We start from the raw sequence: 27,381 nt of genomic DNA on the forward strand, positions 1-27,381 counted from the left end.
AGCCTAGCATTTCACATGTTGTACTCAGCATAAAAGTTATACTAAATCAGGATGACAATATACAGCCTTGAATGCCATTCACAATTTTGAACCAGTCCATTGTTCCTTGTCAGGTTCTAACTGTTGCTTCTTGACTCCACATACAGGTTTCACAGGAGACAGGTAAGGTGGTCTGGTATTCCATCTCTTTTTAAAAATTTTCCACACTTTATTTGTGATCCACACAGTCCAAAGGCTTTCATTTTTCAGTATATTTTTATTGAAGTGTAATTGATTTACAAGGTTATATTCAGTTCAGTTCAGTTCAGTCGCTCAGGTGTATCCAGCTCTTTGCCACCCCCATGGATGGCAGCACACCAGGCCTCCCTGTCCATCACCAACTCCTGGAGTTCACTCAAACCCACGTCCATCGAGTCAGTGATGCCATCTAGCCATCTCATCCTGTGTCGTCCCCTTCTCCGCCTGCCCCCAATCCCTCCAGGCATCAGAGTCTTTTCCAATGAGTCAACTCTTCGCATGAGGTGGCCAAAGTACTGGAGTTTCAGCTTTAGCATCAGTCCTTCCAAAGAACACCCAGGGCTGATCTCCTTCAGAATGGACTGGTTGGATCTCCTGCAGGCCAAAGGACTCTCAAGAGTCTTCTCCAACACCACAGTTCAAAAGCATCAATGCTTTGGTGCTCAGCTTTCTTCTTCACAGTCCAACTCTCACATCCATTCATGACTACTGGAAAAAACCGTAGCCTTGACTAGACGGGACCTTTGTTGCAAAGTAACGTCTCTGCTTTTTAATATGCTATCTAGGTTGGTCATAATTTCCTTCCAAGAGTAAGCGTCTTTTAACTTCATGGCTGCAGTCACCGTCTGCAGTGATTTTGGAGCCCCCCAAAATAAAAGTCCTGACACTGTTTACACTGATTTCCTCCCATCTATTTCCCATGAAGTGATGGGACCAGATGCCATGATCTTAGTTTCTTCTGAGTGTTGAGCTTTAAGCATATACGTTTCATATTCTTTTCCGTTATGGTTTTATTACAGATAGTTCCCGTTGCTATACAGTAGGACCTCGATGGTTATAGTATTTCATATTTAGTAGTTCATAGCTGCTTATCCCAACCTCTCAATTAACCCCTCTCTACCCCCTTACCCTTTGGTAACCATAGTTTGTTTTTATGTCTGTGAGTGTTTTCTCTTTTGTAAATATGTTCACTTGTAACATTAGTTTGATCCCACATATAAGTGAAATCCTATGATGTTTGTCTTTGTCTGTCTGACTTACCTCACTTAGTATGATAATCTCTCGGTCCATCCATGTTTGCTGATAAATGGCCTCATTATATTTCATGCTCTTATGGCTGAGTAGTATTCTGTTGTATATGTGTACCACATCTTCTTTATCCATTCATGTGTGGATGGACATTTAGGTTGCTTCCTTGTCCTTGGCCCTTGTAAATAGTGCTGCTATGAACGTTGGGGTGCATGTATCTTTTGAATTAGAGTTTTCTCTGGATATATGCCCAGGAGTGGTTTGAGGGTCATATGGTGGTTCTTGCTAAGTCACTTCACTCCAGTCGTGTCCAATTCTGTGCAGACAACAATGTTGTGTTGGTTTCTGCCGTACAGCAACATGAATCAGCCATAGGTATCCATGTGTCACCTCCCTCTTCAGACTCCCTCTCGACTCCCACCCCCATCTCACCCCTCTAGGTTGTCACAGAGCACAATGTTGAGCTCCCTGTGTTATACAGCAACTTCAGAGCAGCTATTTATAATTACATATAATAACGTATATATGTCCAATGCTGCTCTTTCAATTCGTCCCACCCTCTCCTGCCCCCGCTGTGTCCATGAGTCTGCTCTCTATATCTGAATCCTATTCCTGCCCTGCAAAGAAGTTCATCAGTACCATTTTTCTAGATTCCATATATATGTGTTAATGAAACGATATTTGTTTTTCTCTTCTGACTTACTTCACTCTGTATATATAACAAGCTCCGGGTAGGAGGTCGGGTTTGAGAGCTCGCACTCTTTAACTGCCACACCTGCCCAAAGACCCCAGGTCCTGCCTCTGCAGCGAAGCTCACCCCATGAGTTTAAAACACAGGGAATTGGAAAGTGTTTCTGTGTAGAGTGTAATGTTTGCAGTTTGCTTAAAGTTCAACTGAAATAATACACATACACTCACACACACCCACACAGTGCTCCAGATAAGTTTCTGAGTCATAGAAGGTTTGTGTCTCTACACAGTTTTTTACACAGGTGTTTATCTTTAGATCTCCCAATTCTAACAAAAAATTTTAAGGCTATTTTAAAAATCTTTCAGGTAGAAAAACTGGCTTACGTAAGAGTGATGTTCCACCTGGTGCTCAGGCAAAGGTGTTGAGTGTGCCTGAGGCTGGAATATTAAACAAATATATGGAGAAGGATACTTTTTAACCTACACTCTGAGTTTTCTAGGTGGCCATGTGAGAAAGAAGAGAAGTCATTATGTGTATGAAATTTTCAATACCAAAATTAGTAAATATATGTAAACTTAATTAAAATCTGTCAAGCGGTTCCCTATTTACTAATAAACATCAGTACAGCTCCTAACAAAGGTCTCAATTTTAGTTTTTTGTGTTTTTGAAAGTGGGTGTTATTGATGCTATTACAGTCATTTCTGTGTTTCTTTTGTTACAAAAGGCACAGTGTTTGCATTCTCTCTCAGGGTATATGTGGCATAAGACATAGAGGCTAGGTAAGTTACAGTTGTCTAAATATAGGAGTTCCAAATCTATAATGTGTTCTATGTTTCTGGGTCACTGCCAACCCCATTTTGCCTTTTCAACTGTCTCCCGATTAAGGCTCTGCCTGTAGAGATTTCCAGAGAAAGGCAAGAAGTCTGAAGGACGGAGAATCCACTATGTATTATCACTGCTCCTGCTTCCCCTCAGTTTCACCCCCATAAAGGCAAAAATATTTTTTCAGATGAATTTTTTAAAAGAATTCTATTTTATGCCACATAAGTATTTATGATATATAGTATATTATATTGAATATATACTGTATATATATATATATATATATATATATATATATATATTATATTAAATACATATTGTGTTACATATATTGTGTTTTATATATATATATCACTGGAGTGGGTTGTCATTTCCTTCTCCAGGGGATATTCCTCATCCTGGGATCAAACCTAGGTCTCCTGCATTGCAGGCAGATTCTTTACCATCTGAACCACCAGGGAAGCCCCATATATATATGTGTATTATACACACATATACATATATATGCATATAGTATTTTCTTTATCCTTTCATCTGCCACAAAGCACTTAGGTTGTCTTCATTCTTGACTATTGCAAATAATGCTGCAATGAGCATATAAGAGCAGAGCAGGAATCAGTCCTTTGGATATATTTTCAGGAGCGGGATTGCTGGATGATCTGATAATTCTATTTTTAATTTTTTGAGGAATCTCCACACTGTTTTTCCTAGTGGCTGCACAATTTTGCATTCCGCACCAACGGAGCAGAAGGGTTCCTTTTTTACCACAACCTTGCCAGTGCTTGCTATTTCTTGTCCTTTTGATAATAGCCATTGTAACAGATGTGATGTCTTTTTCCACATTTTATTTTATACTGGAGTATAGTTGATTAGCAATGTCATGATAGTTTCAAGTATACAATAAAGTGATTTGTTATACATGTATTAATAGATGTTAAGTATTATTTTCAAATTCTTTTCCCATTTAGGTTGTTACATGATATGATCAGAAGATTTCTTTTGGGGGGCCATGCCATGAGGCTTGTAGGATCTTCGTTCCCTGACCAGGGGTCAAACCCATGCACCCTGCAGTGGAAGTGTGGAGTCCTAACCACTGGACCACCAGGGAAGTCCTCCATGTATCATTTATTGATTGAGAATTTCTCTTTTGCTCTTGAGTTGACTGAGTTCCTTACACATTTTGCATATCAACCCTTAACAGATACATGCTTTGCAAATATTTTCCTCTGCTCCATAGGTAAGTTGCCTTTTCATTTTGTTGATTGCTTTCTTTGCTGTGTAGAATCTTTTTAGTTTGATGTAATTCACCTGTTTTATTTTGCTTTCATTGCCTTTGTTTTGGGGTCAATTAAAAAAATTCTTTGTCAAAACCTATGTTAAAGTGCTTACCCCAATATTTTCTTCTTGGAGTTTTACAGTTTCAGGCCTTATGTTTAATCTTTATACATTTTGAATTGACTTGGGGATATAGTGTAAGATAATAGGCTATCCTTTCCTCATGATGTTTTCTTGATTGTTGTTTCCTTGCTTGCAGGTGGTCTTCCCAACCAGGGACCCAACACACATCTCCTGCAAGTCTCCTGCGTTGCAGGGGAACTCTTTGCTGCTGAGCTACCAGGAAACACTCATTGCATGTTCTTGGAGCTCTTGTCAAATAGGTGATCATATATGTGTGGGTTTGGCCTTCCCAGGTGGCACTAGTGGTAAGACACAGGTTGGATCCCTGGGTTGGGAAGATCCCCAGGAGGAGGGCACGGCAGTGCACTCCAATATTCTTGCCTGGAAAATCCATGGACAGAGGAGCCTGGTGGGCTACTGCCCATAGGGTTGCAAAGCGTTGGACATGACTGAAGTGACTTAGCAGGCACGCATGAACGCACGCACGCACATGTGGGTTTATTTCTGGGATCTGTATGTTGTTTCAAAGATCTGTGTATCTATTCTTATGCCAGAACCATACTGTTTTGATTACTATATCTTTGTGATATAATGAAATCAGGAAGCATGATACATCCAGGGCTGTAAATTTGTGGAGTGCTTCATCAAAGGGTAAAAACAATCAGTTATAAGCTAAATAAATTCTAGGGATCTAACGTACAGCATGTTGAATATAAATTTAAGACATTGTATGGTATACTGCAGACTTGATGAGGAGTAGATCCTAGTTTTATCCCACACCCCACCTCCTAAAATCCTTTAACTATGTGAGGTAATATGTGTATTAAGTAGCCTGTGGTAATCATTTAACAATGTATGCATACATCACATCACGTTGTTCAACTTAAATATACAAATTTTATTTATAAATTATACCGCAACAAAGTAGGAGGGGGATGGGAGGCACGCATATCCTGTTCACACTGAAAAATTGATACAGGGACTACCCTTGTGGCTCAGTGTTAAAGAACCTGCCTGCCAATTCAGAGGACATGGTTGATCCCAGGTCCAGGAAGATCCCACATACGGTGGAGCAATTAAACCGGTGTGTCACAACTGCTGAGCCTGAGCCCTAGAGCCCATGTTCTGCAATAATAGAAGCCATTGTAATGAGAAGCCCTTCCACTGCAACCAGACAGTAGCCCCTGCTCTTCACAGCTAGAGAAAAGCCTGTGCAGCTAAATAGACCCAGCCATAGCTTAAAAAATAAATGCTAAAGTAGTCCTTCAGGCTGAAGTGAAACACCGGTGGGCACCTATTTGGAGGACTGTGAAGAAATAAAGCACAAAGGCCAAGGGAACTGCACAGATAAACGCGAAAGCCAGTATTCCTGCACTTTGGTTTATAACTCCTCTTTTCAAACAATACTTATTTATTAATGACACATTGGGTCTTCATTGCAACACGATCTTCACTGCATCGTGAGGGCGTCTCTCCAGCTGTGACACACGGGCTCCAGAGCATGCGGGCTCAGGAGTTGTGGCCCCAAGGTTTAGTTGATCCACCACATGTGGCATCTTAGATACGGGTTCAGGGTTTGAACCTACATCCCCTGCATTGGAAGGCGGATTCTAAACCACTGGACCACCAGGGAAATCCTGTGACTTCTGTTTATCTTCTCCTCTGTTTATTTTGATTTAAAAGAAAAACGTATAACGCAGTAACCATAAATCTGTAAATAGGAACCATATGCAAACCTGCCATTTATCACAATAAATACAGGAATGTGGCAGAGCTGGGAGGGAACAGAGTTTAGAATACTATGAAAACTATCTCAGTATTAATACAAACTTGACTTTTTTAAAGGTAAGATAATAATTATAATTCACAGCATAACAACCCTCCAAAAAAGCACAAAACAAATTTAAAAACTCCAGACTTAAAAATATTTTAAAAGTAAAGAGTAAGAGTGATAATCACTTTGTGCAAGAGAAAATTTCAATTAATCACAGAAAAAGACAGTAATTGAGGAGTGATGGAACAAAAATGGGCTGACATGTGGAAAGTTAGAAAACTGTTAGGAAAAATCTTTCCTCGGAAATAATCTCCGCAATGCTGCCGCTGCTAAGTCGCTTCATTGTGTCCGACTCTGTGGGACCCATAGGCGGCAGCCCACCAGGCTCCTCTGTCCCTGGGATTCTCCAGGCAAGAATACTGGAGTGGGTTGCCATTTCCTTCTCCAAATCTCTGCAATACCAACAGATAAAACTATTCAATGAAAAGGCAGATTGGCAAAGAGGATTAACAATAAATGTAACCCAGTATATGTTATCTATTAATATAAGAGTCTTGTCTTACATCCAAAAAGAGTTTGCAAGCAAAAGGGTAGAAAATGGTATCCATGGAAATCGTCCCAAAGTGGGAGTTGCAGTGGCTGTACTGGCATTAGATGAAATAGATTTTAACAGAACTTTTTTTTTTTTCCACAGAATAGCAACAGATTTCTATATTAATAAAAAATCAGTACACAAAGGAGATGTATGAGTTATATATCCATAAGTTCCCAGCAGCCTCCCCAAATATATGAAACAAAAAGTGACAGAACTGGATAGAGTACATAGTTCTAAATAATCCTTGGAGACTTCAACACTCCATTTTCAATGAGGGACAGGCACATAGAGAGGAGACCAATAGTGAGATCAAGGAATGGAACAGCTAGGCCTAACTAACATCTGTAGAGCACACAGCCAAGAAAAGCAATTGTGTTTGGAAAGCAACACATGGAAGCCACAAGGCTTCCCTTGTGGCTCAGCTTGTAAAGAATCCTCCTGCCATGCGGGAGACCTGGGTTCAATCCCTGGATTGGGAAGATCCGCTGGAGAAGGAACGGCTAGCCACTCCAGTATTCTGTCCTGGAGAATTTCAAGGACTGTATAGTCCATGGGGTCACAAAGAGTTGGACATGACTGAGTGGCTTTCACTTGGAAAGCAACAGCAAAGGAGACAGGGAAGTTTGCTACCCTTGCTTGAAATGGGCACACTTGAGAAGCAACCGGGATGACTGCCCCATGGTCCACCCCCTGCTGCACCCCATGATCCATCTTCAGTGACCACCCTACTACACTGGATTTCTGATCCCCAAAGACTCTAGGCCGGCCCCTGGAACGTGGGAATCAAAAGCGGAACAGTTAAGAAGCTGTGTCATCAGCACCCCCTGTCACTATCGGCTGAACACACCCTAGACTTCCACTCTATGGATTCACTGATGATCCCCAGCCTCAGACTGCGTCCTCGGAGGTGCCAGGCTAAGGGGGAAAAACAGCCCACCTCAGGCCAGGATACAGTCAATTCACCATAGTTCCCTCCTCAGGCACTAGAACAACAAGTTAGGGTGGGAAGAGACGGCCGAGGTTGAGAGGCAACAGAACAGGCACAAGCCAAAGCACAATCCAGGCACCTTTGGCAGCTCCAGCCCAGGTCACCGTCAACTTCAACTAACAAAACTTTTAGTTAGCAAAAGAGAAGCGAGTTAAAGCTGTTCGGGCTTCCCGGGTCGTGGTTGGGCCATCTTGTTGTGACACCCAAAGTTCTGTTTATCTCCCATCTACCCTACTAACGCAGAGAAGGCAATGGCAACCCCACTCCAATACTCTTGCCTGGAAAATCCCATGGATGGAGGACCCTGGTGGGCCGCAGTCCATGGGGTCGCTGGGAGTCGGACACGACTGAGCGACTTCAATTTCACTTTTTCACTTTCATGCATTGGAGAAGGAAATGGCAACCCGCTCCAGTGTTCTTGCCTGGAGAATCCCAGGGATGGGGGAGCCTGGTGGGCTGCCGTCTATGGAGTCACACAGAGTCGGACACGACTGAAGTGACTTAGCACTAGCAGCAGCACCCTACTAATGAAGGAGGGATCCCCTACCCTAAGAAGTGTGAGATGGCCAAGCACACGACACTGGACAGATGGACAGCTGTTGGTGAGTCTCAGGTACTCAACAGCCTGGGTGGACAACAGGGAATGCCATGCAGGACAATGGGGGAGTGTGGCTCTGGAGTAAAGTTAATCGGCAGGGACCGTGGGAAATAGATGTAGTAACAAGAGGATGGGGCACGCCAGGGTTCCCACACGAGGGGATCATTGTCCTGTAGGAATCATTGCACTGCCTGGCAGGGAAGTAAAGCTTGGTGGCTGGAAGAATGGGAAGAATGCAGCTAGTCTGGCTGATAGGAGAAAATCAGCTGGGTGGGGTAGTTTTCTGACAGGGAGGGGGACACTGCAGGTGAGAGCAGGAGAAAGCAGAGTTGGGCCAGTGGGGTATTGGAGGCTCAAAGGCATCAAGGCAGCTTAGAAAATTTGAGGTCTTAATATACAGATGGGAAGCCTATGTAAAAAGGTTTACAGATGAAAAGCAATCCTTTTCAAAATGCCAGTGACCTACTTTGCAGAAAAAAAAAGCTGGTCCTATAATTTATGTGGAATTGCAAGAGACCAGGAATGGCTAAGACAATCTTGAAAAAGAAAGTTGGAGGAGTCCCCTACCCTGTATCAGAACTTACCATGGGAACAGTAATCAAGACAGTGTGGTACTGAGATAATGATAGACACACAGATCAATGGACTAGAACAGTGAGTCCAGAAATAAACCCAGATACATACCCTCAATTGATTTTCTGCAGGGATGTCAGATCATTAATTGGTTAGAAGTGCAAGTCCTGTCCCTAGAATGGTACGAGGACAGCAGGATATCCACACGCAATAGAATGAAGTTGGACTCCTACATTTCACCAAATACAGCCATTAAAGTGATCCTCTGGACAGCACACAGCATTCAGCCACAAAAAGGAATGGGGTCTCAAATGAAACTCAAAATCATTATGCCAAGTGAGAGAGGCCAGACAAAAAAGGTCACATACTGTACAATTTCATTTGTAGCAACTACCCAGGAAAGGTAAGTCTGTAGAGACAGAGAGCAGATTATTGGTTCTCAGAGCTTGGTTGCAGTGAGGGGGAAATGGAGAAGGACTGATTACTGGGCATGGGGTTTCCTTTTGGAGTGATTATTTATTTGGACACAACAGAGGGGATGGCTGAACTACACTGTGCATGTACCAGATGCCTGTAAAGTATACCCTTTAAAAAGGTGACATTTACCACAATAGCATACCAATATTTTTTAAAGATAACAAGTGCTTATTGGCTTAGACTTCTACAAATAGATTGGGAATTGACTTCAACATCTGCTAAAATGCATCCTTTAGGAAAATTTTTTGACCTTCATACTGGGGCACAAAATAGAGGAAACTTGAATACGGCACTAAATTTTTAAAAGATGTCCCTATAGTGTTAAGGGAGCTACTGAAGTTAGCCAATAGGTATATTTGCCTTAACCATCTTATCACTGCGGTGTTTCCGTTCTCCAGACCATAGCAGCCATTGTCGTAAAATATCCTACAGTGGGCATAGGCACTCTGACATATAGCTCATGAAGTTAAATTGAGTCTTTGCCGCTTATAAATGGGCTTGACAACATGGGACCAGGTGGACTATCCTCACTGAAAACATTGATTATGAGTTAAGGTAAAATAAAACAAGGCTGATATAAAGCGAGAAACCCATATTGCATATGTTCTAAGTAGGGAAGGGGTAATTATCCCCACTGTTTTTCGATTCACTTCTCCACTATGCCCAGTTCTTGAGCCATGGAAAACGAATGGTGCCTCTGGATGGATTACCCCAGGCTTCTTTTCTTAATATATACGTATTCCTTGAAGTCTAGTTGACTTACAGTGTTTTAGGGGCAGAGCAAGCTGATTCAGTTATACATATATATTATTTTTAAATTATTTTCTTTTCTAGGTTATACAAGACATTGACTATGGTTCCCTGTGCTATATAGTAAACCTTTGTTGCATATCTATTTTTTTAATTAGAAATCTATCATTGTATTCATGCTAAGTGAAACAAATGGAATCAAAATAGAACAAATTTTTTAGGCAAACACTCGTAAGTTTTCTAAAATAGATATACATACTATGTGTATGTGTGTGTGTGTGTGTAGCTTTTCTACTATGCTTGCTAAAGGCTTGAGAAAGAATATCAGAAAGAGAGATGGAAAAATTGGAAAACATAAAGTAAATGAAATGAGGGCGCTGAATATGAAATAGGAAAAGTGAAACAAACTAGATAAAAGTAAAAGATTATCATATAGTCCAGTTGTTTTTAAACATGGTAGCTCATTACAAACATATCTGTAGCTTTGGATAAAAAAAGCTATTGCCTGGGCATTTGTATTTTTCAAAAAAAAAAAATCCAAGAAAATTCTGGATTTTAAAAAGTGATTACAGGTTTTTCTATTAAATGGTAGTTTTGGTGATATCAGTTCAGTTCAGTTCAGTCGCTCAGTCGTGTCCACCTCTTTGCGACCCCATGGACTGCAGCACCCCAGGCTTCCCTGTCCATCACCAACTCCCTGAGCTTGCTCAAACCCATGTCCATCGAGTCGGTGATGCCACCCAACCACCTCATCCTCTGTCGTCCCCTTCTCCCCCTGCCTTCAATTTTTCCCAGCATCAGGGTCTTTTCCAAGGAGTCAGTTCTTCGCATCAGGTGGCCAACATATTGGAGTTTCAGCTTCAGCATCAGTCCTTCCAGTGAATATTCAGGACTGATTTCCTTTAGGACTGACTGGTTTGATCTCCTTGCAGTCCAAGAGACTCTCAAGAGTCCTCTCCAACACCACAGTTCAAAAGCATCAGTTTCTCATCCTGAACCCCCCTCCCACCTCCCTCTCCATACCCCTGTGGCAGATTCATGTTGATGTATGGCAAAACCAATACAATATTTTAAAGTAATTAGCTCCAATTAAAATAAATAAATTTATATTTTTTAAAAAAGCATCAGTTCTTTGGAGCTCAGCTTTGTTTATGGTCCAACTCTCACATCCATATATGATTACTGGAAGAACCATAGCCATGACTAGACAGACCTTTGTCGGCAAGGGCATGTCTGCTTTTTAATATGCTGTCCAGGTTGGTCATAGCTTTTCTTCCAAGGAGCAAGCGTCTTTTAATTTCATGGCTGCAAGCCACCATCTGCAGTGATTTTGGAGCCCAGGAAAATAAAGTCTATCACTGTTTCCATTGCTTCCCCATCTATTTGCCATGAAGTGATGGGACCGGATGCCATAATCTTTGTTTTTTGAATGTTGAGTTTTAAGCCAACTTTTTCACTCTCCTCTTTGACTTTCATCAAGCAGCTCTTTTGTTCTTCTTCACTTTCTACCATAGGGGTGATGTCATCTGCATATCTGAGGTTATTGATATTTCTCCCAGCAATCTTGCTTCCAGCTTGTGCTTCATCCAGCCCGGCATTTCGCATGATGTACTCTGCTTCCCTCAGTGGCTCAGTGGTAAAGAATCTGCCTGCCAATGCAGGAGATGCAAGAGACCTGGGTTCAGTCCCTGCATCGGAAAGTTCCCCTGGAGTAAGAAATGGCAACCCACTCTGATATTCTTGCCTGGGAAAATCCCATGGACAGAGGAGCCTGGCAGGCTACAGTCCATGGGGTCACAAAAGAGTCGGGCACGACTTAGTGACTAAACAACAACAGCAGCTCTGCATAGAAGTTAAATAAGCAGGGTGACAACATACAGTCTTGACGTACTGCTTTCCCAGTTTGGAACCAGTCTGTTGTTCCACGTCCGGTTCTAACTGTTGCTTCTTGACCTGCACACAGATTTCTCAGGAGGCAGGTAAGGTGGTCTGGTATTCCCATCTCTTGAAGAAGTTTCCACAGTTTGTTGTGATCCACACAGCCAAAGGCTTTGATGTGGTCAATAAAGCAGAAGTAGATGTTTTTTAGGAACTCTCTTGCTTTTCCTATGATCCCACGGATGTTGGCAATTTGATCTCTGGTTCCTCTGCCTTTTTTTTGGTGATGTAGAATTCTATTATTTTTCTGTTGACCAAGCATGACACAATGGTATTAAGTGAATAATAGTTACGTACCCACCATGGTAAAAGATGTTTATCAGTTTTCACAATCAATAGCCAGACAAAAAATAAAAGGTAATTACAATTGCAAGCCATAATTGGAGCATGATTAATCTAACAGTATACAATGATTACATACAATTTGGGAGTTAAGCAGAGTGATGGGGTAAGCGGAAGTGCATGCACGCATATGTTTTCATCCACCCAGCCAGTCTATGTCTTTTGGTTGGTACATTTTACCCATTTACATTTAAGGTAATTATCAATATATATGATGCTATTACCATTTTCTTAATTGCTTTGGGTTTATTTTCTGTAGGTCTTTTCATTCTCTTAACTTTTGCTTGTGTGGAAAGCTTTTGATTTCTCCATCAAATCTGAATGAGAATCTTGCAGGGTGGTGTATTCGTGGTTGGAGTTTCTTCCTTTCCATCACGTTAAATATATCATGCCATTCCCTTCTGGCTTGTAGAGTTTCTGTTGAGAAATCAGCTGATAACCTGACGGGGGTTCCCTCGTGTGTTATTTGTCATTTTCCCCTTGTGCTTTTAATATTTTATCTTTGTCTTTAATTTTGGTGAGTTTGATTACTAGGTGTATTGGTGGATACAGTCACCAATATACCTCCTTGGGTTTATCCTGCCTGGGACTCTCTGCCCTTCCTGGACTTGGTTGACCATTCCCTATCCCATGTTAGGGAAGTTTTCAGCTATTATCTCCTCACATATTTTCTTGAGTCCTTTCTCTCTCTCTCTTCTCCTTATGGGGACCCCTTTGGTGCATTTAATGTTGTCCCAGAAGTTTCTTACACTTTTTTTTTTTTTTTTTGCATTTTTTCCTTATATTCTGTTTCGCAGCAGTGATTTCCACCATTCTGTCCTCCAGGTCCCTTATCCATTCTTCTGCCTCAGTTGTTCTGCTATTGACTTCTTCTAGTGTTGTGTTCATCTCAGTTTGTTCTTTAGTGCTTCTAGGTCTCTGGTAAACAATTCTTGCATCTTCTCCATTGTTTTTCTTCTTGCTTCTTCGGCATGCCCTCTGGTGGATGAGGCTAAGAGGCTTCTGTAAGCTTTCTGATGGGAAGGACAGGGTGGGGAAACCTGGGTCTTGTTTTGGTGGGCAAGGCCTTGGTCAGTAAATCTTTAATTCAATTGTCTGCAAATGGGTGGGCTTGTACTCCCTTCTTGTTAGTGTTTTGGCCTGAGGCATCCCAGGGCTGGGATCTATGGGCTCTGTGGTAAGGTTAATGGCAAGTCCAATTGGACTTACATCAAGGGGGACCTTCCAGGACTGCTGCTGCCAGTGTCCCCGTCCCCTGCCATGAGCCCTTGCCGTCTCAGGCCTCCACAGGTGACCCTCCCAACAGTAGCAGGTAGTTTTGTATCAGTCTCCTCTGGGGTCACTGCTCCTTTCCCTTGGGTCGTGGTGCGTGTGAGATTTTGTGCCCTCCAAGAGTGGAGTCTCTGTTTCCTCCAGTCCTGTGGAAGTACTATAATCAAAGCCCGGTGGCCTTCAAGGTCAGATACCCTGGGGATTCCCAGCCCCTTTATCAAATTCCCCAGGTTGGGAAGCCTGATGTGGGGCTCAGAACTTTCACAACAGTGAGAGAACTTCTTGAGTATCGTTGTTCTCCAGTTTGTGGGTTGCCCAATGGGTGGGTACGGGATTTGATTTTATCGTGATTGCACCCTTCCTACCATCTCATTGTAGCTTCTCCTTTGTCTTTGGACGTGGGGTGTCTCTTTTTGGTAGGTTCCAGCATCCTCCTGTCGATGGTTGTTCAATAGGTAGTTGCAATTCTGGTGCTCTCACAGGAGGAGATGAGCACATATCCTTCTACTCCCCCATCTGGGGTGTGAGGTGGCTAAGCAATTCAGAATATGAATTTGGGAGGGAGTGTGTATAACTGTTTAGTGCAGAGCAGGTGCTTAGTGCAGTCTTGAAAGAATTCACTCTCTCTTCATGTCATGGAGCCTTGAAGTGAGTTAGGGGAGCCCTGATGAAACAGGGTTCAGTCCAAGTTTTACTGCTTCTTCCACTCTCCATTCTCATCAGCATCCATATCAACTTTGTATGCTCTTACTAAGTAGCTTTAGCAACATTAAAACCACCACATTCTCTTTCTGTCTCTCACAGGAGGTTTTAATCAGTTGCTGATATTTGATCTATACACCTTTGCTTTTTCTTTCTTTTTTTAAAAAGTGTATCCCTGCTGGTGTGAGTTGTGCCAGCGTGGCATCTGGGCACCACATCCAGGTTCCCATACACCAGGGCACCACCCGCCCCGCCCCGCCCTGCCCCATACGGACACTGTAGTTTTGCTTTTGCAATGATGGAATGAAAGGGAAGGGACTCCTGGGGGCTTAAAGTGTGACCTGGGCCTGTCAGGCCTCCAGGGAAGCTGAGGGCCTTGACCACTCACTGGATGGCGATCATGCCAATCCTTGACTCCTGGCAAATGAGCTTAGAGCTGGCGCTGGAGGAAGTGGTCCCCGGTTGACCTTTAAGCTCCACCTACCGCCGCCAGCCCTTCAGGTTCTTTCCTGCCTGTACACCGCCATCTCAGCCTCGGTCGTGGTGGGCCAGTCTGCCGGCCACCCCCTTGCCATTCCTGTCGTGGGGCCCACACCAGCAACTTCACAGACTCCTGTTCCCTGTGCAGCTGACATCTCTGCTGCCCACACCCCAACTCTGCAGTCCGCGCTGCCAACAGCGTCTCCTCCACGATTCTCAGCTCGGCGGCTGCCATCTTCCCCGTGGACATCACTGCAGGTCCATCGCCGTCTGGCACAGTCTCTCCTGCCATGTCTGCCACAGAGGAGCACGACTGGATGCCAGGTGGCCTGGACAGGGCTGTTGGCAGGGCGGGCTGTGACCCCAGTCCCCTTGGGGTCCCGGCACCGGCTTGGGAGGGGATGGATGGGGTCGAGGAGGCCGCGGCCCTTCTGCCCTCCCTGAGCGTGTCAGGAGGCCTTCGCAGGGGGCACGGTGGGCCACAGGCCACAATGGAAGAGTGGGCTATAGAGCCGTTAGAGGAGGAGGAGGAGTCTGATTTCGAGCTGGAGGCCCTGGAGGAGGAGGAGCACCTGGAGGAGGAGAAGCACCTGTTGGAAGAGATCGAGGAGGAGGAGACAGTAGAGAATGATGAGAGTGAGCAGGAAGGCGCAGCAGTGGTTGCAGGCCACAGGGACCCCTTGGAGCAGTTTGGGCCTGTGTTCTGGGGTCTGGTCCACTCCCTTCTACACAGTTTCTCCTACGATGACCATGTCCTGGTCTGGCCCCCCTGGCCCCTGCCCGATGGTCATGCACAGCTCCCAGCCTCCCTCCGGCCCTGGAGAGGGTCCCGCACCTCCGCAGGAGCAGGAAGACCTGGCAGAGGGAGGCGAGGCCTCACAGGGTGAGTACCAAGCAGAGGGCGCCCCCACCCTGGGAACCTCAGGGTCCCAGGGTCCAGGGGTCTGCATCCCAAAAGTCAGAGGAGTCTGCAGTGGAGGCTGAGCTCTGGGAGGGTGGCGCCCTGGCTGTTGCCTCTGAGTCCTGGGAGGCTGGGGCCTGTGGTCCTGGCAGGGCCGAGGTGGGCAAATGGCGGCCAGGCCCTCAGGCCCTTGCGGACCCTGTGGGGGCATCGGGCTCAAAGGCAGGCCGCACTCAGCACTGGCCTCTAGTGGTTAAGCAGCGGGTCAAAGCTCTCAAAAACCTCCAGGCATAATCTGCACAAGTGGAAGCCCAATTCTATAAAGACCTTTACGGTCTTGAGAAAAAGTATGCTTCCTTCTGCCAGCCTCTGTTTGATAAGAGAGCTGACATCATCAATGCCATTCATAAGCCCACAGAACGTGAATGTTAGTGGCCAGTACCTGTTCCAGAAGGAGCCTGGGAGGAGATGGAGAGCCTGAAGGGAAGGAGAAACAAAGGGCATCCCTCGCTTTTGCTTGAGGGCATTTAAAAACCTAAAGATTCTCGGTAGCATGATCTGGGAATATGATGCACTTGTACTGGAGCACCTGAAAGATGTAAAAATAAAAATTCTCAGGGGTCCGGGAACCAATGAGCATCACAGTAGAATTTCTTTTTAAGTGAGAGGAATACTTTTTCAACGAAGTTCTGACAGAAACATACCAGATGCGGTCAGACCCAGATGATTCTGATCCCTTCTTCTCCAAAGGGCCAGAAATAATCAGCAGCACAGGGTGTGAGATCTACTGGAAAGACGGTAAAGACCTCACCCTGAAAACCCTGAAGCTGCAGAAATGTGAGGGCCCTGAAGGTGTCACACCAACCTCTAGGAAGGTGCCCAGCTAGTCTCTCTTCACCTACTTCTCTCCTCCCTGGGGGTAGAGTACTGGATGTGGCTACTGAGTATAAATTGGGTTATTTTTTTCCGTGAAGTTCCGGTCCCGAAGTCTGTATTATACTTCACAAAAGAAGCGAGTGATTATCAGTGTGAAGAGTCTGATGAGGAGGTCCAAGAAGCTGAAGGTGAGGAGGAGGACAGCGATAAAAAACCAGAAGAAGGACCTGGAAAGGACCTGGACCCAGCAGAGGACAGCCCGGGAGAACCCAGGTATCTGTGTGCAGCTCTGAGTATCACCCAGCCACCATTCCTGACATACATTTTTAAATGTTCTCCCCAAAGTAAATAATAATTAAAACTTGGTTAAAGTCTAGTTTCAAAACAGCTTAATGTTAATAATACTTTGTGTGCTAGATAATATAGAACACAGCATGTTCTGAAATGTACTTCATTCACAGCTACAGGTCCTTTGAGCTGTAGCTGTAAGGCTTCCCCACGTGGGAAATTTTTTGAGACCTGGTAGCAGAGACCACTGTTTGTTTGGAACGCAGTTAACCAGAACAAGCGACTAAAGGTGACTGGAATGTACACTAGCTGGGCCCTCAGCACTGAGCTACAGACATACGGTCTTTTGTCCTAACCGGGAGAAAGCAAATGCCTTTGAGGTTGTGACTATTGACAAAGATGTAGTCAGTGAAAAATTTTCAAGTGGGAGCACATTTAATGACTAATCCCTATTTGTTCAGTTGCAAGATTTTCTAGTTCATGGGACAATCAGAAGAAAAGCAAATTAGTCATGGTGAGATTGTTGTTCACCGCTGAATTGGTCATTCAGTTCAGTTCAGTTCAGTTCAGTCGCTCAGTCGTGTCCGACTCTTTGCGACCCCATGAATCGCAGCACGCCAGGCCTCCCTGTCCATCACCGAATTGGTCATTAAGTCAACTTATATCTGACCTATCCCTTCCTCTCTTTCTTGCTTTGCTTTTTCCTGTCTTTCTTCTCTTCCTTTTATGGATGTGCAAACTGAGAGTCTGGGAGTTTAAGAGTGTGATTGATGGAGAGGGCACAGGCTTGTAAGGTGGAAAGACTTATTAGATAAGTCTCTCTCAAGAAAAACCAACAACAACAAAGCAGGCATTTTGGTGTTTGGCGAGTGGGAGAGGACGTTGGTATGAGGGGTGAGTGAGTGATGACATATCTCAAGGTCTGTGTTGAGAGAGGTAAATGTGGTAATTTCTCTTTTGACTTAGCAGGCATATGTAGGACTGACTGTTTTCTTAGATTTAGAAAGTCACTGTTGCCTGTTACTGGTTTACAATTTTTTAAATTAATTTATATATTTTAATTGGAGGCCAGTTACTTTACAATATTGTGGTGGTTTTTGCCATACATCAACATGAATCAGCCATGGGTGTACATGTGTCCCACCATCTTGACCCCGCTCCCACCTCCCTCCCCACCCCATCCCTCTGAGTTGTCCCAGAACCCCCGGCTTTGGGTGCCGTGCTTCATGCATCAAACTTGCACTGGTCATCTATTTTACATAGAGTAATATACACGTTTCAGTGCTATTCTCTCATATCGTCCCACCCTCGCGTTCTCCCACAGAGTCCAAAAGTCTGTTCTTTACATCGGTGTCTCTTTGCTGTCTTGCATATAGGGTTGCTGTTACCATCTTTCTAAATTCCATATATATGCGTTAATATACTCTATTTGGTGTTTCTCTTTCTGACTTACTTCACTCTGTATAATAGGCTCCAGTTTTACCCCCCTCATTAGAACTGACTGAAATGCATTCATTTTTTTTATAGCTGAGTAATAGTCCGTCATATATATGTACCACAACTTCCTAATCCATTCGTCTGCTGATGGACATCTAGGTTGCTTCCATGTCCTAGCTATTGTAAACAGTGTTGCAGTGGACATTGGGGTACATGTGTCTCTTTCAACTCTGGTTTCCTCGGTGTGTATGCCCAGCAGTGGGTTGCTGGGTCGTATGGCAGTTCTATTTCCAGTTTTTGTTTTTGTTTTTTTTTAAGGAATCTGCACACTATTCCCCATAGTGGCTGTACTAGTTTGCATTCCCACCAACAGTGTAAGAGGGTGCCCTTTTTCTCCACACTCTCTCCAGCATTTATTGTTTGTAGACTTTTTGATGGCAGCCATTCTGACTGGTGTGAGATGGTACCTCATTGTGGTTTTGATTTGCGTTTCTCTGATAATAAGTGATGTTGAGCATCTTTTCATGTGTTTGTTAGCCATCTGTATGTCTTCTTTGGAGAAATGTCTGTTTAGTTCTTTGGCCCATTTTTTGATTGGGTCGTTTATTTTTCTGGAATTGAGCTGCATGAGCTGCTTGTATATTTTGGACACTAATTCTTTGTCAGTTGCTTCGTTTGCTATTATTTTCTCCCATTCTGAAGGCTCCCTTTTCACCCTGCTTTTAGTGTCCTTCGTTGTGCAAAAGCTTTTAAGTTCAATTAGGTCCCATTTGCTTATTTTTGCTTTTATTTCCATTACTCTGGGAGGAGGGTCATAGAGGATCTTGCTGTGATTTATGTCAGAGAGTGTTCTGCCTATGTTTTCCTCTAAGAGTTTGATAGTTTCTGGTCTTAGGTTTAGATCTTTAATCCATTTTGAGTTTGTTTTTGTGTATGGTGTTAAAAAGTGTTCTAGTTTCATTCTTTTACAGGTGGTTGACCAGTTTTCCCAGCACCACTTGTTAAAGAGATTGTCTTTTCTCCATTGTATATTTTTGCCCCCTTTCTCAATGATAAGGTATCCATAGGTGCGTGGGCTTATCTCTGGGCTTTCTATTTTGTTCCACTGACCTATATTTCTGTCTTTGTGCCAGTACCATAATGTCTTGATGACTGTAGCTTTGTAGTGTCGTCTGAAGTCAAGCAGGTTGATTCCTCCCGTTCCATTCTTCTCTCTCAGGATTGCTTTGGCTATTCGAGGTTTTTTGTGTTTCCATACAAATTGTGAAATTATTTGTTCTAGTTCTGTGAAAAATCCCGTTGGTAGCTTGACAGGGATTGCTTTGGGTAGTGTACTCACTTTCACTATATTGACTCTTCCAATCCACGAACATGGTATATTTCTCCATCTATTTGTGTCGTCTTTGATTTCTTTCATCAGTGTTTTATAGTTTTCCATATGTAAGTCTTTTGTTTCTTTAGGTAAATTTCTTCCTAAGTATTTTATTCTTTTCATTGCAATGGTGAATGGGATTGTTTCCTTAGTTTCTCTTTCTGTTTTCTCATTGTTAGTGTATAGGAATGCAAGGGATTTCTGCGTGTTAATTTTATATCTTGGAATTTTACTATATTCATGGGTTAGCTCTAGTAACTTTCTGGTGATGTCTTTAGGGTTTTCCACATGGAGGATCATGTCATCTGCAAACAGTTAGGGTTTTACTTCTTCTTTTCCAATCTGGATTCCTTTTATTTATTTTTCTTCTCCAATTGCTGTGGCTGGGACTTCCAAAACTATGTTGAATAGTAGTGGTGAGAGTGGGCACCCTTGTCTTGTTCCTGATTTTGGAGGAAATGCTTTCAATTTTTCACCATGAGGATAATGTTTGCTGTGGGCTTGTCGTATATGGCTTTTATTATGTTGAGGTATGTTCCTTCTATGCCTGCTTTCTGGAGAGTTTTTATCATAAATGGGTGCTGAATTTTGTCAAAGGCTTTCTCTGCATCTGTTGAGATAACCATATGTTTTTTATCATTCAGTTTGTTCATATGGTGTATCCCATTGATTGATTTGTGAATGCTGAAGAATCCTTGCACCCCTGGGATAAAGCCCACTTGGTCATGATGTGTGATCTTTTTAATATGTTGTTGGATTTGGTTTGCTAGAATTTTGTTGAGGATTTTTGCGTCTCTGTTCATCAGTGATAAAGTGTCCTGTAGTTTTCTTTCTTTGTGGCATCTCTGTCTGGTTTGGGCATTAGGGTGATGGTGGCCTCATAGAATGAGTTTGGCACTTTACCCCCCTCTGCAATTTTCTGGAGAGTTTGAGTAGGATAGGTGTTAGCTCTTTAAGTTTTTGGTAGAATTCACCTGTGAAGCTACCTGGTCCTGGGCTTTTGCTTGTTGGAAGGGTTTTTATTACAGCTTCAATTTCCGTGCTTGTGATGGGCCTGTTAAGATTTTCTATTTCTTCCTGGTTCAGTTTTGGAAAGTTATACTTTTCTGAGAATGTGTCCATTTCTTCCAAATTGGCCATTTTATTTGCATATAACTGCTCATAGTAGTCTCTTAGGACCTTTTGTATTTCTGTGTTGTCTGCTGTGATTTCTCCATTTTTGTTTCTAAATTTATTGATTTGATTCTTCTCCCGGTTTTTCCTGTGAGACAGCTAATGGTTTGTCTATTTTATTTATCTTCTCAAAGAACCAGCTTTTAGGTTTGTTGATTTTTGCTACAGTCTCCTTTGTCTCTTTTTCAGTTATTTCTGCTCTCAGCTTTATGATGTCTTTCCTTCTACTAACTTTGGGGTGGTTCTTTTCTTCTTTTTCTACTAGCGTTAGATGTAAAGTTAGGTTCTTTATTTGATGTCTCTCTAGGTTCTTGAGGTAGGCTTGTATTGCTATGAATCTCCCTCTTAGTACTGCTTTTACTGAATCCCATAGGTTTTGGGTTGTCGTGTTTTCATTTTCACTTGTTTCTATGCATATTTTCATTTCCTTTTTGATTTTTTCCATCATCTCTTGGGTATTCAGAAACGTGTTGTCTAGCCTCCATATGTTTGTATTTTTAATAGTTTTTTTTTTTTTTTTTATTCCTGTACTTGACATCTAATCTTACTGCCTGGTGGTCAGAAAAAATGCTTCAAATGATTTCAATTTTTTTTTTTTTTTAATTTTGCCAAGGCTATATTTATGGCCCCGGATGTGATCTATCCTGGAGAATGTTCCATGTGCACTTGAGAAAAAGGTGAATTCCATTGTTTTGGGGTGACATGCCCTATAGATATCAATTAGCTCTAACTGGTCCATTGTATCATTTAGCACTTGTGTTTCCTTGCTAATTTTCTGTTTGGTTGATCTATCCATAAGTGTGGGGGGGGGTATTAAAGTGCCCCACTATTATTGTGTTACTCTTAATTTCCCCTTTCATACTCGTTAGCATTTGTCTTCCGTATTGAGGTGCTCCTGTGTTGGGTACATATATATTTATAATTGTTATATCTTCCTTTTGGATTGATCCTTTGATCATTATGTAGTGTCCTTCTTTGTATCTTATCATGGTTTTTATTTCACATTCTATTTTATCTGATATGAGTATTGCTCTCCTGCTTTCTTTTGGTCCCCATTTACATGAAATATCTTTTTCTAGCCCTTCAGTTTTAGTCTGTACGTGTCCCTAGGTTTGAGGTGAGTCTCTTGTAGACAGCATATATAGGGGTGTTGTGTTTTGTTTTTTTTTTTTTCCAGTTGACCAGTCTTTGTCTTTGGGTTGGAGCATTTAACCCATTTACAGTTAAGGTAATTATTGATAAGTATGATCCTGTTGCCATTTACATTTTGTGTGTGGGGGGGTGGTTCGTTTTTATAAACATTTACTGTGTTTCCTGTCTAGAGAAGATCCTTTAGTATTTGTTGAAGAGCTGGTTTGGCGGTGCTGAATTCTCTTGAATGAGATCTGAATGAGATCCTTGCTGGGTAGAGTAATCTTGGTTGTAAGTTTTTCTCTTTCATCACTTTAAGTATGTCCTGCCATCCCTTTCTGGCCTGGAGAGTTTCTATTGAAAGATCAGCTGTTATCCTTATGGGGATCCCCTTGTGTGATTTTGTTGCTTTTCTCTTGCTGCTTTTAATGTTTGATCTTTGTTAGTTTGATTAATTTGTGTCTCGGGGTGTTTTGCCTTGGGTTTATCCCGTTTGGGACGCTCTGGGTTTCTTGGACGTGGGTGGCTGTTTCCTTCCCCACATTAGGGAAGTTTTCGACTACTATCTCCTCAAGTATTTTCTCACGCACTTTCTTTTTGTCTTCTTCTTCTGGGACACCTATGATTCGAATGTTGGGGCATTTAACTTTGTCCCAGAGGTCGCTGAGGTTGTTCTCATTTCTTTTAATTCTTTTTTTTTTTCTTTTTTCCTCTGTGCTTCATTTATTTCCACCATTCTGTCTTCCACCTCACCTATCCTGTCTTCTGCCTCAGTTATTCTACTGTTGGTTCCCTCCAGAGTGCTTTTGATCTCAATTACTGCATTATTCACTACTGGTTGATTCTTCTTTATTTCTTCTAGGTCCTTAGTTAAACATTTCTTGCATTTTCTCGATCCTTGCCTCTAGTCTATTTATCTGTAGCTCCATTTTGTTTTCAAGATTTTGGATCATCTTTACTGTCCTTATTCTGAGTACTTTTTCAGGTATCTCCTCCTCTTTTGTTTGGTTTGGTGGGTTTTTAGCATGTTCCCTCACCTGCTGAATATTTCTCTGCCTTTTCATTTTGTTTAGATTGCTGTGTTTGGGGTGCCCTTTCTGCAGGCTGGAAGTTTGTGGTTCCTCTTAATTGTGGAGTCTTCTTCCTGTGGGTGGGGTTGGACTAAGGCTTGTCAAGGTTTCCTGGTTGGGGGGAGCTTGTGCCTGTGTTCTGGTGGGTGGAACTTCTCTCTGGAGTGCAGTGAAGTGTCCATTAGTGAGTTTTGGGGTGTCTATGGGTTCAGCATGGCTTTGGGCAGCCCATCTTTTAATGTTCAAGGTTGGGTTCCTGTTTTGCTGGAGAATTACTGTGGTGTGTTTTGCACTGGATCTTGTTAGGTCTTGGGTGGAGCTTGGTTTCAGGGTAGGTGTGAGCTCTTGTCTATTAATGTTCTCTGGAATCAGGAGTTCTCTGATGTTCTAGAGTTTGGGGGTTAAGCCTCCTGCCTCTGGCTTTCGGTCCCTGTCTTACAGTAGCCTCAAGACTTCTCCATCCACACAGCATAGACGATAAAACCCCTAGGTTTATTGATGAAACAATTCTCCACAGCCAGAAACACCCAGAGAGATTCACAGAGTTATATAGAGAAGAGAAGATGGAGGAGGGAGATAGAGGTGACCAGGAGGAGAAAAGGGAGAGTCAAAAGGGGAGAGAACAGTCTAGCCATTAATCTAATCCCTAAGTGCTCTCCACAGCCTGGAACACCCAGAGAGATTCACAGAGTTATATACAGAAGAGAAGAGGGAGGAAGGCGATAGAGGTGACCTGGAGGAGGAAAGGGAGAGAGCAGTCAAGCCAGTAATCAGATCTTTAAGTGAAAATGGATACCGAAGATTAGATTCTTAGAGGTACAAAATTGATAACAAATATCAAAAAGCAAAGATTATAAACCTGGGAGAGAGGTTAGACTCTCAAAAATAAAATATAAAAAATACAAACATAATCAATCACAGTAATCAAAAAACTATGGAATTTGTTTTCTAAAAAAAATAGGGTTTTTTTGGGAAACATAATACTAGGCTATAAAAATGAAAGTTAAAGGAGTGATAAAAACTTAAATTAACAAAAAATTAAAAAGTGATAACAGTAAAAATATATCTAGGAATTTCTCTGGGCATTGTGGGGTCTGTTCAGTGTCAGATCATCCCTTGTTCTGGCTTGTACTTGTTCTCAAGGTCTATAGGCGCCCCTCAAATGTCTCCAGTATTAAATGCAGGATTTCAATCTGTTGTACCTGTTACTTCCAAAGTGGTTCCCCGTTCCCCCTTCTTTGTTTATTTTGGCTTCCTCTGCAAGTCTCTTCAGTGTCTAATTTCTGCCCTGACACAAGGGGGCGAAGGTGGCCACTTACTTAGGCTCACTTGTTCAGTTGTGTTGTGGAGAGGGAGGGACACTGCAAACAAACACCGCTGATGTGTGTGGAGAGTGCTCGCAGTGGATGGACCGACCACACTGGGTTTGCCACAGTCCAAGGCAGCATGTGCTTCCCGGGTCTAGACTGATCAGTCTCCAGGGTGCTCTGCAAGGGCACTGTGCCAAGTGGGCCCTGCGTTTCATGCACTTCCCAGGTCTGAGCCGCTCAGGGTTCTCAGGTGCTCCACAAGGGCACAGACCTGGATAGGCTGTGCGTTTTGTGGCCCTCCCAGGTCCGAGCAGCTCAGGCGACCGGGTGCTCGCTGGGCCATGCGTCTAACTCACCTGCCTGGTCCCCGCCACTCAGTTTCCACAAGAGCGCAGTTCCAGGTGTGCCGTATGTCTCCTCTGGGGAGCTGATCCCAGGCTGTGACACTCCTGGCAGATGTCAACCATCTAGGATCCCAAGAAGACGAGGTTAGCAACTGGGAGCCTGCTCACAGTTTGGTGGAAGATGTCATCTCTGGGGCCGAGATTGCAGCAGCCCCTTGCCTTCGGGCTCTGGCTGTCTCTCGCCTGCCTCTCTGCCTCCAGGGAGGGAGGGCCCTATATGGCAGCTGGCTTGCTCTCCTTGGGTATTTGTGCAATCCTTTGTTCTGTGAGCGTGCCAGGGGTGCCGATAGAGCCTTTCGTGAGAAAGGTCTTTTTTTGTGTGTCTCTCTGGCGATCCCACGGTTTGGGTTGCTGTCTCACATTAGCTCCCTCAGACTGTCCTCAGGGCCCCGGTCCTTACCCTAAGGACCAGTTATGCAGCCTGCGCCTCCCTGCCCAGCCCCCACTCACTGGTGGTGGACCCGAGTGTCTGGGCCACTTCTCCACTGGCAGTTGTGCTTAGGTGCGTATTCTGTGGGTTTTGTTTTTTTTTTTTTTTCCCTCCTGGTTATGTTGCCCTCTGAGATTCCAGAACTCCCCTCAGACACTCCTGTGCGAGGGTTTCCTACTGTGTGGAGACTTCTCCTCTTTCTTGACTCCCTCCCCTGGATGGGTCTCTGTCCCTAAATTTTGTCTCAGTTTTTGTCTTTTATATTTTGTCCTACCTCCTTTTGAAGAGATTGGGCTGCCTTTCTGGGTGCTTGGTGTCCTCCGCCAGCATTCAGAAGTTGTTTTGTGGAAGTTGCTCAGCGTTCAAATGATCTTTTGATGAATTTGTGGGGGAAGTAAGTGGTCTCCCCGTCCTATTCCTCTGCTATCTTGGGACTGCCCCCTGGTTTACAATTGTTAATTGACTCTTACTTCATCCCACAGCTGTCAAGCATAGAAAGACATGATGGAGGAAGAAACAATGGACGTGTCCCTCATGAATTTGAGATTTTCGGCTGCTCAGTAGCCACTGGGAATTTTATCAACACTGGTTTTGTTCCAGGTTTCATCATGTGAAATGTCTTATCCACTGACATCTGACTTTTTTTCTTACGTTTGTCAGATATATTTGACTGCGTTTGTTCATGTTAAAAATAAAAATTTGCTAGCCATGGATAAGCTGCAGATTTTTTAGATGTGTAACACTGATGCAAATCTTGTATCTTTTTGTTTGGGTCCACTTTACTGTCATTGAAACCATTTTTTTAAGTTCTTGCATTGCAGGTGGATTCTTTACCAACCAAGTTATCAGGAAGCCCTGTATTGCAGCCACAGGTTAATTAATATATCAATTGACAAACAATTTATGTAAAGAGAGAGACGGAGGTCTAGCCCCTACTTCATTTTAGTGAGAGGAACCAGGGGGTGACCAAGCTTATCTGGAGACCAGATGGAGCTATTGAGCTGCCACAGACCAGCGGCATCAGCATCACCTGGGAACTTGTTAGAAGTGCAACCTCTCAGGCCCCACTCCAGATTTACTGGATCATTATTCTGAAGGTGGCCCAGCTATCAGAGCTTTACGTGTCCTCCAGGTGACTCTGAGGCATCTCAAAGTTTCAGCATCACCGTCTAAGAGCAATGATGGGCATGGGGCAGGGGATGGGTGTTGTGAGGGACTGAGTTTCTCCTGTGGTAAGACCACCGTTTGTTGAGTGACTTGATACACAGGTAAGCTGAATGGGACAGTAAAGGCTGACAGTAAAGGAATGGGGACGAGACTAGAATTCTCAAGGCCCTGAGATACAGAAAAACCTCCTGGCAGGGCAGGGATTGGATGGTGGCAGTGAAGAAAAAAATGGATGAGGGAACAAACTAGGTTGAGAAGGATAGAGCCATTATGATATCATGAATATGAGGTTTAAAAACATGCAAAACAACCACTGATTATAGATACATCTGTGTAGTAAAAGGTATGCATGGAAGGAGTGCGTGCATATGTAACTTGTAGAAAGGCATGCATGAGGATGATAAACACCTTGCTTAGGCTGGTGGAGAGGGAGAGAGGAGAATTCAACTGGGAAGGGTTACTCTTACTTTCCTAGGGCTGCCGTAACAAATTACCACAAAGTAGGTGGCTTAAAACAACATAAAGTTTATTCTCGCATTAGTTCTAGAGGTCAGAAGTCTGAAAGCAAGGGGCTCTGGGGGAGAATCCTCCTTGCCACCCCCAGTTTGTGGTGGCTTCTGACACTTCTTGGCTTGTGGCAAAATAACTCCTGTCTTCACATGACCTTCTTCCCTGTGTCTGTGTATCTCAAATCACACTCTTTCTGTCATAAGGATACCACCCAGTCCATTTAGGGCCCATCCCAAATCCAGGGTGACTCCATTAAATTAGATCCTGATGTAATTACAACTGCAAAGACCCTATTTCCAAATAAGGTCACATTCACAGGTACCAGGGACCTGGACGTGGGCATATCTTTCTGGAGGACACAGGTACGTACCGGGCTTCAGCTGTATCTGTAGTGTAAAATTTCTGAAGTTGGGTGATGGGTACACGGATGCAGTATTCTTTATACCTTTATGTAGGTCTGAAATAGTTCCTGACCTTCCCCCACCAAAAAGACGGAAAAAAGAAAATGGGCCTAAGAAATGGAAGCTATTTAAGGGGGGTGACGGGGGGATGAAGTTGTAATTGACCAGAATACAGGATCAGAGAAGGAGAAAGGCCAGGGGGTTGACGGTAGAGGATTTCCTTTAGGCATGTTTTGGTAAGGCAG

General features: G+C 43.4%; 1 protein-coding gene across 1 annotated transcript; it reads left to right on the top strand.

The window, feature by feature from the left end:
• The first annotated feature begins 14,747 nt into the window (after positions 1-14,747).
• LOC139181333 (nucleosome assembly protein 1-like 1) lies at positions 14,748-25,950 on the top strand. The gene is made up of 3 exons (XM_070784427.1): positions 14,748-15,549; positions 16,542-16,716; positions 25,541-25,950. The coding sequence occupies exons 1-3, from the start codon at positions 15,294-15,296 to the stop codon at positions 25,551-25,553; spliced, it is 444 nt and encodes a 147-aa protein (XP_070640528.1). The 5' UTR covers positions 14,748-15,293; the 3' UTR covers positions 25,554-25,950.
• Positions 25,951-27,381: the final 1,431 nt, after the last annotated feature.

Source organism: Bos indicus, chromosome X, assembly GCF_029378745.1.
Source record: "Bos indicus isolate NIAB-ARS_2022 breed Sahiwal x Tharparkar chromosome X, NIAB-ARS_B.indTharparkar_mat_pri_1.0, whole genome shotgun sequence".
Lineage (NCBI taxonomy): Eukaryota > Metazoa > Chordata > Mammalia > Artiodactyla > Bovidae > Bos > Bos indicus.